The following is a 14,185-nucleotide window of genomic DNA, read 5'->3' as shown; positions in this document are numbered from 1 at the left end:
TAGGGATGTAGACTTGGTCAAGATGATCTGCTGCAGTTCAAACCGAGCATCAGAATGGGGAAGTTAATTTAGGTGACTTTGAACGTGGCATGTCTGAGTATTTCAGAAACTGCTGATCTGCACAACCATCTGGTTTACAGAGAATGATACGAAAAAAGAGAAAATATCCAGTGAGCGGCAGTTCTGTGGGCGCAAATCCCTTGTTGAGGTCAGAGAAGAATGGCCAGTCTGGTTCAAGCTGATAGAAAGGCAACAGTAACTCAAATTACCACTTGTTATAATCAAGATATGCAGAAGAGCATCTCTGAAGACACAACACGTCAAACCTTGGGGTAGTTGGCCTACAGCAGTAGAAGACCACACTGGGAGCAACTTCTGTCAGCTACGAACAGGAAACTGAGGCTACAATTCGCACAGGCTCACCAAAATTGGACAATAGAAAATTGGAAAAAATGTTGTCTAGTCTGATGAGTTTTGATTTTTGCTGCGACATTCGGGTTGTATGGTTAGAATTTGGCATCAACAACATGAAAGCATGGATCCATCCTGCCTTGTATCAACAGTTCCGGCTGCTGCTGGTGGTGTAATGGTGTGGGGGATATTTTCTTGGCACACATTGGGACCAATTAAGCAGCATGTCAATGCCACAGCCTAACTGAGAATTGCTGCTGACCATGTCCATCCCTTTTATGGCCAGTGTATCCTTCTGATGCTATCCAGCAGGATAACACACCATGTCATAAACCGTAAATCATCACAGACTGGTTTCTTGAACATGACAATGAGTTCACTGTACTCAAATGGCCTCCACAGTCACTCGGTCTCAATCCAATAAAGCACCTTTGGGATGTGGTGGAACAGGAGATTCACAACATGGATGTGCAGCCGACAAATCTGCAGCAACTGTGTTATGCTATCATGTCAATAAGGATCAAAATCTCTGAGGAATATTTCCAGTATCTTATTGAATCTATGCCACGAAGGATTAAGGCAGTTCTGAAGGCAAAAGGGGTTCAACCCTGTACTAGTAAGGTGTACCTAATAAAGTTTTAATTGTTGTTATAAGTGAACATGTGAATGCCTTTTACTCCCAATTAACACAATTCCAATGTAAGTGTGTAAGGAAATATATAATGTGCTAAAATAAATGACACACTATGTTTTCAAGTCTCTGTTTTAATATAATTCCTTCATTTAAGGTACTAGAAACATTCTATTGCTGTTAATGATCACTTTCAGGGACATTTTTTTTTCTGATGGAAAATTCAAATTTAACATCAGAAATGTAACAAACAAATACTTACATTTTGGCTCACCATTTTTGTTTAAAAAAAGCAATAACAGACTGTGCTGAATATTGTCATAGCTAAGGACAGACACTGCACTTTTTGTTATGCCTTCAGATGTGACTGAATTCAAAATTTAGCACAGCTTGTACCACCTTATTGCTTAAGTACAATCAAAAACTTTTACTTTAATGTTTTTCTTACATTGAAAATACAGTATAATGCAGTTCAGTACCCCTCACATAAGGAAACCAAACCTGCAATTAAAAGATCAGATCACCCAAAAATTTAAATTCCGTTATTAACTACTTACCCTCATGTTGTTTCGACCCCCTGAGAAATTTATTCAAGTTCAAAACACAAATTAAGATATTTTTGATGAAATCTAGGAGCTAAATCTAGTTTGATCCTCAACAAACAGTCCTGATACATTCAAAGAAGGATGCACCAAATTTGAGTTTTTCAGGCAAAAGATAAAATTGACCAAAATTGAGTCAAAAAAAAAAAAAAAAAAAAAAAAAAAAAAAGACCCCTCTGGAAGAAAATTGATGGTGGGGGAAAATGGGTGTAAGAAAAAAAACTGGGTGGGAGACAAAAAATGGTTGGGAGAAAAAAAAGAAGTGATAGGAAAATATATATATTTTAAAGTTTTTGCATTCCCTCCCAAAGATCTTTTGCGTTCCCTTGCAAAACTGTTGTTCCACAAACACTTCCGGTTCACTTAATACACTCCCATTTTGCGGGGATTCTCCCATATCTTACCATTCTATCCCGCTATCATCCTTTCATTGGGTATTTTCCCATATTTCTCCCATATTTTTAATCTTGAAACCAGTGAAATGAATATAAAAATGTCTGCATTCACTATCTTTCCATTAAAGCTGTGCGTCAATCATATGCAACCTCTGAATCAGAGAATGCATGTTGACTGACTGACGGACGCTATGATAAACCAATCCCAGATCAGCTTCTGTACACGTCATTCCGGATCTTTGTACATCTGCAGTCATTACAATGTGGTTGTTTTTTTTAAAGTTATTATAATCTAAGCTTAGTCAAATTTTAAAAGGTTTTCAAAATGTAATCATTTAATCAACTAATAAAAAAATACCACAAAGCATTTTTGGTTTCAGTTTTTGGCTAAGTGCATCCAGAATTTTCGGTCCAGAATTTTCATTTCGGTGCATCCATAGTTTAAAGTCCATAAAAGACAACAAAAATACTGTCAACTGAAATCATATGGGGTCTCAAAAATACTGTAAATATGAATGTTTTTGCCTGTATAACAGTATCTTCACATTTTGCTACAGGTAATTTGACGCATTGCCATTAGAGTCAGCAGTGCAACACACAAGCATCGTATTACTCATAGTAAATGCACACCCTAATCTGATCCAGAAGACATTGTCAAAAAAAGTAGTTTAGTTTGGAATACAAAAGTGTTCCTAAAGCTTTTCATGATCCCAGTTGAAGTACTTATCAAAGTCTTACAGAATATTTTGACAATGTTTTGGTCCCTTTTCTGGACTTTAAACACATCTGGACCAATGCTGTCTATGGAGGATGACAGAGCTCTTGGATTTCATCTAAAATATCTTCATTTGTGTTATGAAGTTGAACAAAGGTCTCATGGGTGTGGAACAACATAAGGGCGAGTAATTAATAACAGAAATATATATATATATTTTTTTGTGTGAAATAATATAAAAAAACATGAGGAACTTTTTTTTTTTTGCATTGTGACATTACATAATCAGAGGAAAAATGTTCTTAATTGCAAAAAAATAAATAAAATAAAAATAAATAAATTTAAATGAAGTTTACACAAACGTACAAGCATTCTGTTAATCCACTCAGACCATCATATCAAATTAGTTTTGCCTAAATATGTATATATTTTAAACCAGGGGTGCCCAAAGTCAGTCCTGGAGGGCCAGAGTCCTGCAACGTTTAGTTCCAACCACAATCAGACACATGGACTAGCTAATCAAGCCCTTACTAGGCTTTCTAGAAACATCCTTGCATGTGTGTTGAGGCAAGTTGGAGCTAAAATCTGCAGTACATCGGCCCAGGACAGAGTTTGGACACGCCTGTTTTAGACTCTCAAACAGCTGGTTGACTTTAATGTTTGCATCAATCAACAAGCAATGTCATTTCAACATAAAATCTTCAATGTTTTAATGAATGTTGAATGGCCTGAGGATTAGTAAATTAACAGAATTTTTAAAGAAAACTATACCTTTCACAACCGTTTGACAACCGCTTGACAACCGACTTCTTCAATCTTAGGGTGAAATATGACATTAATTTTGCTATATTTTGTGGGATTTAATTATATATATTGGTCTTATTTATACATTGCAATGTTGTACTCTTCATACATAATTTAAATATAGGAAACATAAAACTGTTATTGCATTTTTGTCCAGGTCTTTGAGCTCCCCTTGCACATTTTAGATTGTTATTCAACAAACATTTATTTAAAACATGATCTCATTAGTCCAACCTTCTAAACCATAATGCACAGTGCTGGGACTGCAGAACTATCATAATATTTAATACTAACACACTTAGTTCTGCTGTTTTTGTCTTAATAATATACGTTCTGAGGAAACAGAGTCTTCTGAATTTATTGGTTTTCCTGAGTTTGCTCTATAATTACTTTATTAAATTGCACCCTACACCCAAATGGCAACCACAAATCATACCTATTTCACAAACTGGTGTCTTGAGAGTATAAAAAGACTTTAAAGTTTGTATCTAAACTAAATATTTCGGAATTTAATAAGCTCTAGGACACTTTCAGCTACTTTCACACCAGTTCGTTTGTCACGGTCTCTTGTTTCCTTTGCTGAGTTTGTCTCCAAGCTCCTGGATCAGTTCAGCCAGCTCCTCTGTGGCCTGGGATTTTTCCTCCAGGAGCTCATAACGCAGGCTGGAAATGTCCTGCTTGATTTCCTTCAACTCACCTGAAGAGAAAAAGCACAACAGTTTGATCTCTTTCAATGAAAATACATCCTCAAAAACAGAGTTATAGTCATATATACATTTTTATATGTTTACTTATTTTTATAAGTGTTTTTTTCAACACTTAATAGCTTGACACTTTTTGAACTCTAAAAATTAGTTATTTGCACAATGCTATTTAGAATCATATTCTCCAGAATCACATATCTCCAAAATATGTGCTTCTTTCATGCAAATAAAGTTCTGCAAATTGTTTGCAATGTATAAAGTCAGCATCAAAAGTATGGTGACAGAGGAATGATACCGTTGGAATCCCTTTCATAACATTTTTTTTCAACCTCATGAATAATAAAAATAAACTAATAAGAATCCACCCTGCTTGAACGAGCTTGAGCTTTAAAGAGGCAGACAACAAAACTGCAGTGGACAACAAATAAATGTTATTCGTCACCTCAGAATTATAAGGTTCTATCTGACATTTTTGTTAATATTGAGTTATTGACATATTCTTATTAAATGACAACTTATTTACATTATGGGGTGTTTTTTTATAAGTTGTTTACATTTTAAGACTTTTTATTTAAAAACAAATGCAAAAACTTTACAGTTCAATATCTTAAAATCATTCAGAACGCAGATAGAACCTTATAATTCCAAGGTGATGTATTGTGCATGAGTGTTGATGCTAACGTTAAGTGTTATAGCTTTAAGTTGTGGTTTAAGTGTTCATTGTGGTCAATTGGCTGTTAAAAATCTTTCAACACTGTCCTTGGTTCACATTTTATTTTTAAGACAAGACAAACTCACACAAACTCAAGACAAACTCTCACAAGGAAACTTAACTATTTTACATTTTATCAGCTTACTGGCTAATTCCTGAGTTCAGTCATACGCAAATATATGACTTTTAAAGGTTTAAGAAACCCTTGAGTACTTTTTCTAAGATTTTTACAGATTTGTGTGTGTTGAGCATCAGTTAAGTTAACGTTAGCACCTGTCAGCTTTAATTGTAGGGACAACTGGATCATTTTGAGCTCTTGTCAGCTAATTTCATCTTCCGGGTTCAAAATAATATTTGAGGCAGAATCAAACTCGGTGACGTAGCGCCAAACTGCTTGTCCAGAGATGATGTATGTCGGTTTCTCAATATATAACTAAGTTTTTTTATCCTATGAGAACCCCCTGCTTCTTAACTATTTATGAGAGCACATACTTTACAAAAGCAAGTCAGACCTGCCAAGCTGTGATACCGTGTCCGTGCACAGCACACAGTATTTAGCCAGTCATAAAGGATCATATGTGTTTGTTTCCATGATCCACGAGGTTTGTTGCAAGTTTTTCCCTGTGATGCTGTGAGGGCCGATATAGCAAAGCTGTTAGTTTGCAGAAAGCATTTTTGTTAGGAGAGCTATAGGAGAATTGGAGAATGACAAATTTTGCCTTTTATCAGTTTGAGTTTCAGACACATTACCTATATACATGCTGCCATGTTTGCACATGTTTAAAATCTTCCAGATTACTAGCAGGGCTAATGGTTAAAATAGATACGGCAGGACCTGCTGTACTGTTATCCACTGTGTTTGCATTCAGATCCGGGGACTGAAGAGGAGAGAAGTCCTCCTCATTTATAATGTTTAAATAAGTATGATTATTCTTATAATGATATAACAAATTGTGGTTATGGGTATATGAAATTATGAATAACATATGTACGTAGGAGTTGGGATGCTCGATCAAAACGATTATCAGTTGAAGTCAAAATTATTAGCGCTCCTGAGAATTTTTAAAAAATAAATAAATATATCCCAAATGATGTTTAACAGAGCACAGAATTTTAACATTATTTTCTCTAATATTTTTTCTTCTGGAAAAAGTCTTATTTGTTTTATTTTGGCTAGATTAAAAGCAGGTTTGAATATTTTGAAACCTATTTTAAGGTCAATATTATTAGCCCCCTTAAGCAATATATTTTTGATTGTCTGCTGAAGAAACTACTGTTATACAATGACTTGCTTAATTACCCTAATTAAGCCTTTGAATCACACTTTAATATGAATGCTTGCATATTGAAAAATATCTATAATATTATGTACTGTCATCATCGCAAAAATAAAAGAAATCAGTTATTAGAAATGAGTGATTAAAACTATTATATTCAGAAATAAGTTGAAAAAAATCTTCTTTCTATTAAACAGAAATTTCGGAGGAAAAGGGTTGCTAATATTCAGGAGGGCTAATAATTCTGACTTTAACTGCATATATACAGCTATTTTCCACCCTGCAAAGGCAAGATAAATAAATACAATAGAATAAAAACATGAAACAAACTGTCCTTTAAGCATCTTCACTGTAAGAAAAACATTTTAGCTACAAAAGTCCTTCAGTCAAGAGCAGTGAGGGATTTTCTCCATTTGTTGTTTGATTAATGATAAAAACAGGCGGCAGTAGAGATTTAGTGCACTGTCACTTTAATGGTTTCTCTTACACCTGTCTATTGATTCTCAAGTCATTTGTTTATTACACAAATGAAGCTTAATATAAATAATCACTAAACACCGCGTTTTGACACCTATTTGACCATTAAAGTGCTCATGTTACGATGACTGGTTGGTGCGCTCTGCTCTTCTCAGTGTGTGACTGAGACCCAATGCTGACCACATGCTTCTGACTGTGTGTGCGTGCCGCACACATTAAGCATGAAGTCTTTTGCGCTTTTAAGAGCAACAAATGTGTACAACTGGAAAGGGGGGCGGTATATGATGCAATAATCGTTAGTCTCGATTAATGGTTTTTCATAATCATTAGAAGCCAAAATCTAAATCGGATTTTCGATTAATTTCATAGCCCTATGTAGGAGCGCATTAAATTACTTTTATTTCTTGCAATTTAGCTTTGTAAATTATAAACTTATGGGTCTTCTCACAGTTTGTGTCTTACTTTGTCCTTTCCTCTCTTTTTCCCCTGCTCTGCTGGCCACGCCCACTCCTCCCTCTGCTCGCATAGCTCCACACCCATCATGAAGCATTTTTTGAAAAAAATTCTGAGGTAGACTTGAACTAAAAGAGGGGGGTTTCATGGCCCTTTAAAAGGAGGTGTGGCACCAAACCCCACCCCTGAACCCAACAGTCATTGAGGGATTAGCAAATGTCACCAAACCCCACCTCTAAACCCAACCCTCATTGGGGGAATAGCAAACCGTACTGTAGGAATAAATGTACGAATAATACAAATTAGCCACTAAATCAAAAATCAAAATGCATTGGCATGAGAAAGCATTGGAGAAATCCTAAAAATACCCCCAAAAATGCTTTTAATATTTACATTTGGTAGACATTGTGTTCTGAGCACATTGTGTATGCATGTGATGTTTTTTGCAATGAGATAACTGAGAACTTAAACAATGTAAAGATTTCAAAACAGCACCAGGAATTCCTGTCACACACTTAAACTAAGATTTACAGCAACCAAATAGGTTTCCAATGCCTGTTTTAAATTATAAAGCAACATCTTGACTTTGAAGAATAATAACATGTACAGTGCATCCGAAAAAGTATTGATAGCGCTTCACTTTTTCCAAATTTTTTCATGTTACAGCCTTATTCTAAAATGGATTAAACTCATTTATTTCCTCCAAATACTACACACAATACCCCATAATGACAATGTAAAAAAAGAGTTTTTGAAATTGTTGCAAATATATAAAAAAAACAAAAAAAAAAACTGAAAGATCACATGTACATAAGTATTCTCAGCCAATACTTTGTTGATGCACCTTTGGCAGCAATTACAGCCTCTGGTCTTTTTGAATATGATGCCACAAACTTGGACCACCTGTCTTTGAAAATTTTTGCCCATTCCTCTTTGCTGTACCTCTCAAGCTCTATCAGATTGGATGGGAAGTGACGATGTACAGCCATTTTCAGATCCAGAGATGTTCAATAGGATTTAGTTCTGGGCTCTGGCTGGTCCAATCAAGGACATTCACCTATTTGTTGTGAAGCCACTCCATTGATATTTTGGCAGTGTGCTTTGAGTCAATGTCCTGATGGAAGATGAATCGTTGCCCCAGTCTGAGGTCAAGAGCTCTCTGAAGCAGGTTTTCAGAATCCCCACAGCATCCCCACAATGGCATGCTGCCACCACCATGCTTCACTGTAGGGATGGTTTTAGCCTGGTGATGAGCGGTGCCTGGTTTTCTCCAAATGTAATACCTGACATTCACGCCAAAAAGTTAAATTTTAGTCTTATCAGACCAGAGAATTTTGTTTCTTATGGTCTGAGAGTCCTTCAGATGCCCTTTGGCAAATTCAAGGTGAGGAGTGGTTTCCGTCTGGCCACTCTACCATACAGGTCTGATGGGTGGATTGCTGCACAGATTGTTGTCCTTCTGTAAGGTTCTCCTCTCTCCACAGAAGAACCCTGGAGCTCAGACAGAGTGACTATTTGGTTATTGATCACCTCCCTGACTAAGCCTCTTCTCCCCAGATTACTTAGCTTAGGTGACTGGCCAGCTCTAGGAAGAGTCCTGGTGGTTCCAAAAATCTTCCATGTATGGATGATAGAGGCCACTGTGCTCATTGGAACTTCCAGAGCAGCAGAAATGTTTCTGTACCCTTCCCCTTGCTTGTGCCTCGAGACAATCCTGTCTTAGGCCCCGTGTACACTAGTGCGTTTTAGTTTTAAAACGGCGTTGTAGAATGAAAACGATCCGCGTACACACTCGCGTTTTACCCAGCGTTTCTGAACTGCTCTCCGTCCACACCAAAACGCTGAAAACGCACATCACGTGACCACACATACACTCTCGGGCAAGCGCTCCAGCATTTCTACCCAGATGAGAGCTCTGCTTGTCGGACTGCTCATCACGCATCTCCCGCTGGATCTAATCTCACTATATTTGCTAAACGTGATATTTCATTCATGTTGTTGTCTTTATCTAACGACATAGGCCAATTCCCTGACTTTGGTCATTGGAATCTATTAAGTTACTTGTTCACGGGTAACATGTTTTGGTTAAGCGCAAAGATAAGTTAATGATTAATCCAGGTACATTTACTGATTGCTCGTCTTTATTTCCTACAATGTATAAACTTATTGTATGTTATACTTTTATAATTATCGATTATTAAAACTGATATTCAGCAAAAGAGAGGGTGTGTTTCGTATTTTCACTGAAATTGAAAGGAGGCAGTTGTTATCGGCTCCGTTTTGTTATAAATATCCACACAGTGAAGATGATGCTCATGCAGCACGGCGCCTCTACATTTCTGTTGTCTGTTAAGTTGCTAATATTAAAAAGAAAATAGGCAGTTTCTTAAATCATGTTTACATTTTATTGTTGAGAAAGTGAAACAACGTAGCCAAGGTGATGTGAATGAAGTTATAAAGTACACTGTTCCCTTAGAAGATTTACCCGTGTCCTCGGTATGTTTTCCATATCAAACTGAGAAGGGGGAGACTGCAGCCTTGATCAAACTTACGAAGTATAAACTTACAAGAAGAGGATGCGAGACTGAACTGTATGTGGGCTACTTAATATTGAGGAAAAGCCCCAATCAGAGAGGCGAACGTTTGCAGCCCCGCCTCCGTTTTCAGATGTCTCCGTCTTTCCCCATCCACACTGAGACGGAGCAGCAGCGTTTCAGAATGAAAACGGCCTCTCCAGCGTTTTCAAAAAGCTCAGTTTTCGGCGCTCGAGAACTCCGGCGTAGTGTGAACGGATGGCGTAACCGTAGCAAAACTTATGCGTTTTCAAACTAAAACGCACTAGTGTAAACGGGGCCTTAGAGGTCTACAGACAATTCCTTTGTATTTATGGTTGGTTTATAATTTGACATGCACTGTCAACCCTGGGACCTTATTGACCCTATTCTAAAATGCGGAAGTGTACCTGTTTTCACGATTGTTTTAGAACTTCCGATACAGTCGCCTATGGGAGAAATGACTGGGAATAATAAACGGCAGAAAAAGGTCAAACTACTTGCTCTACAAACAAATGTTTGCATGACTATACAGACCAAGTGGAATAATATAAGGAAATATCAGTTTGCAACATCAAACAGCGAAACAAGCAGTTTTTAATGTCTAAAAATGAATGGAAGTGTATGAGACTGCAAGTCTCGAGCCAAAAAGATTCAAATGGCGCGTCGGCAAAGAATAAGGTGAATATCAACAAGTGTATGCCTTTTCAGATCATGTCCAATCAATTGAATTTACCACAGGTGAACTCCAATTAAGCTGATGAAACATCTTAAAAGTGATCAGTGGAAACAGAATGTACCTGAGCTCAATTTTTAAAATAAATTTGCAACAATTTCAAAACTCTTTTTTTCACATCGTCAATATGGGGCAATGTGTGTAGAATTTTGAGGAAATAAATGAATTTAACCCATTTTGGAATGAGGTTGTAACTAGAACAAATGTGGAAAAAGTAAAGCACTTTGAATACTTTCTGGATGCACTGTATGCTTGAGCATTGTGTCTATTGGACACATCTTCTAATGAGTCCAGTTTCTTCAAAACATTTCAGAACTTTTGAACCCTTTGCTCTGTACCAATGACAGCATTATTCCCACATAACCTGCCCTTATAGAATATTCATAACGAAGTTTAATTTAGCGTGAACTACAAATTAGCCACAGAATATGATAAAATTGTAAAATAGCTATTGTAAAAAGATTGTATTGGATAAATCTTACCTTCATTGATCTCATTACTTTCACTGTCAATTTGGGCTTTCAGGACATATCGCTTGATGAGTCGCTTCATGAGTTTCTACAACGATAAAAAGATTGTGAATAGGATTTTAATTTAAAATGGCCTACAGAGAAGTGTCTCTGGATCAAAATCCAATCATTACCTGATATCGTGTAGGGTGTTTGATGGGATTTCTAACCGTGAATCCCTCTTGCGAATGGTAAGGTCGAAATCGATAAAGCTGTAAAGATATCAAAATTAAGGACGGCCATTTGTTGATTTGAACAGTTAGAAAACCCACGCTGATCTCTGACCTTAGAGCGAGAATTGGCCATTCCCATGTCCTGCTGGCTGCTGTTGCTGCGGACCCTGGCCTTGCATAAACTCACTAGGCATGCTTTGGTGCGCTGAGCCATGTAATAGAAGGATTTGGGGCTGGGTATTAGATTAAAGGGGGCTGGAAGAGTGCTGCCTTCATCAAAATACGAGAGCCAGAGCTTTGCACGAGCAAACTTCCATTCCACATCAGCATCCTCCTGTGCTCACACACACAAACATCACTGTGTCAATAAGAGCAAAATACTTGAGTTTATTATTGTAAATGTGCATGGGCTCACCTCAATTTCCTGGTATGAGTGGTTAATCATGGCTATGAGCATGTTAAGGAGGACCACCACCATTGTGACATTATAGACCCCGTAGAGAATATAGCCAATGTTTTCAATGAACTTGTGATCGTACTTCAAGACAACTGAGATCACCTCGGATAAACCAAAGATCGACCAGAATAGTGTTTTAAAGCTTTCCTCAACTCTGCAACAGACATTCAAAATGATAATAAAACATTCACAAATACTTCTTCACATTTAAATGTTTACCAATGCCCTTCTTTCAGCAGAAAATACTGCTCTTTTTAAAAAGCAACACTTAAAATAGTTTTAATGTTTAACATTGATACATTTAAAACATGGTTTTATTATGGTATAAGTATATAAAGTGTATAAACTTTTTGTCCAACCATTTGCTTCCTTTATAGTAATACCATGGCTAATATTTTATCTGTAACATGAATGTGAGCAAATTCCATTTCAGTACTTTTTTTCTGTGAACTTTTCCTTTAACAGGTAAATCTGTCTAAATAACTAGGAAGTTTATAGAAGCAAACTTTGCCTGGGGCCTTCTGTCTATCAATACAGTTTGTATCAATATTTAAAACATCAGAAATCACATTTTCACAGATATTTAGCCCATCATTGAGTATTTATTTACTTGTGTAAATGTGTGTAAATTTATATATATTCAGCTTTTGTATTAATTTCATTAATATTGACTAATATAATTTTTTAATTAGATTTATTCACAATAAGTTTGTAAAGTCATATTTTCTGTCTTTTAGTAATCAGTTATATGAGAGACTTACTTTGTTTACTAAATAAATGGATCTAGATGGATTTGCATTGCATTTCATTAAATAAAAGTTAAAAAGCTATTAATTAGGCATAAAAAGCAAATAATTGACTGACTGACTATTCTCTGGAGAGGGGCTCGGACTAGACATGAGTTTCTGTATATTTTGTGTGATTCAAAAGTTTAGAAATGAAACTAAAGAGACAGTTGTTGTTTCATTTTATAGGTGATTCCTAATATGAAATTTAACCATAAGCTTGGCAAGCAATTTTGTAGAATTAGATTTTTCCCCATTCAAACAGAATGCCAGAGCATACTGCCTGAAAAGCGTTTCAAAAATGGCCACAAAGTGAAATAACTTTCCTTAAAGAGACTTTGCCTACAGCCATGTGTAACCATGTTCTAACATACATGCAAATATGTATCTAGCATGGTTAGCACTAGCATGAATGAGCACGCTGCTATAGTGTTTCTTGCATATTAAACATGTAGCTAACATGAATTAACTGAATCAATTTGTTTTGTTATATTTGTTGATGATTGTTGTTAGGTGACCTTGGGTGTCCAGAAAGGCACCATTTATAAATATAATGAATTATTATTATTATTATTATTATTATTATTCATTCATTCATTCATTCATTTTCTTGTTGGCTTAGTCCCTTTATTAATCCGGGGTCGCCACAGCGGAATGAACCACCAACTTATCCAGCAAGTTTCTTACGCAGCGGATGCCCTTCCAGCCGCAACCCATCTCTGGGAAACATCCACACACACATTCACCCACACACACTCATACACTACGGACAATTTAGCCTACCCAATTCACCTGTACCTTTGGACTGTGGGGGAAACCGGAGCACCCGGAGGAAACCCATGCGAAGGCAGGGAGAACATGCAAACTCCACACAGAAACGCCAACTGAGCAGAGGTTCGAACCAATGACCCATCGATCTTCTTGCTGTGAGACGACAGCACTACCTACTGCGCCACTGCCTCGCCTATTATTATCATTATTATTATTATTATTATTATTATTATTATTATTATTATTATTATTATTATTATTATTATTATTATTATTATGTGGCTAATATTTAACATGTTTCTGGCATGTTTTAGCAGGTTGGCTTTGCTAGACCATCATGGTATATAGACCATTTTAATGTGGTCATGTCATGGGCCCATAAACATTTCCTGCTTGTTATCAAACTATTACATAAATGTAGCAAGAGGCAATTCAATCACAACTTACTGTTCAAACAGCTATCCTAACATTATTTATCAATATGTGGCTTTTTTTGGATTCTCATAAGCTATAGAAATTGAAAAAATGTAAAACAGAAAATATGTTGGGATCATTGTTTTTGTTTACATCCCTCAAAAAGGCCTATAAGATACTTTATACTATATAAGATAGCTAGACACTATAAAAGAATTAAAGGTTTGAATTGAGGTAAAGTTGGTTTTATTTTTGCACATTCATTTAGTGCCAACTTGTCACACAGTTGCTATATTGTTTACCATGGTAGATTGAATATTTGGTGTGAAATATGACTTCAGAACACCATTAGCACTATTAACTTAACTGTGAATACTGTTGTGTTTGATAGACATTGGTTGGTAATATGATTTCACCATTTAGAATTTGCAAGGAATACTTTAAGTCACGCCGAAGCCACAGCCAACAGATGATTCTGCTTGGTCTTAAAGACCTCTGCGATTGATTAATTTACAATTTATGATGGCATAGTAGTCAAAATAGGACAAATGTATCTAGCTCATGTATAGGACAAATTCTGGTTCTTTGTGAGTGGGAGGTGCGGGTC

At 36.3% G+C, this 14,185-nt stretch overlaps 1 protein-coding gene and 1 long non-coding RNA gene across 7 annotated transcripts in view; one reads left to right on the top strand and one right to left on the bottom strand.

Annotated features, from left to right (window-relative positions):
* LOC141376355 (uncharacterized) overlaps window positions 1–14,185 on the top strand; it is a 974,232-nt gene that overhangs the window by 614,485 nt on the left and 345,562 nt on the right. The window lies entirely within an intron of this gene.
* Window positions 2,112–14,185, bottom strand: part of trpc7a (transient receptor potential cation channel, subfamily C, member 7a) — a 51,172-nt gene continuing 39,098 nt past the window's right edge. For 3 of the 4 annotated variants that reach the window (XM_073914110.1, XM_073914109.1, XM_068223815.2), the window contains 5 exons: window positions 11,567–11,762; window positions 11,264–11,485; window positions 11,113–11,190; window positions 10,952–11,027; window positions 2,112–4,255 (listed from right to left, as the gene is read on the bottom strand). In XM_073914110.1, the coding sequence (XP_073770211.1) occupies window positions 4,116–4,255; window positions 10,952–11,027; window positions 11,113–11,190; window positions 11,264–11,485; window positions 11,567–11,762 (712 nt within the window). In that variant the 3' untranslated portion in view covers window positions 2,112–4,115. 4 annotated transcript variants of the gene reach the window in all.

Source organism: Danio rerio, chromosome 10, assembly GCF_049306965.1.
Source record: "Danio rerio strain Tuebingen ecotype United States chromosome 10, GRCz12tu, whole genome shotgun sequence".
Lineage (NCBI taxonomy): Eukaryota > Metazoa > Chordata > Actinopteri > Cypriniformes > Danionidae > Danio > Danio rerio.
Note: the sequence above shows the minus strand (reverse complement) of the source record. Positions and strands in the feature narration are given on the sequence as shown.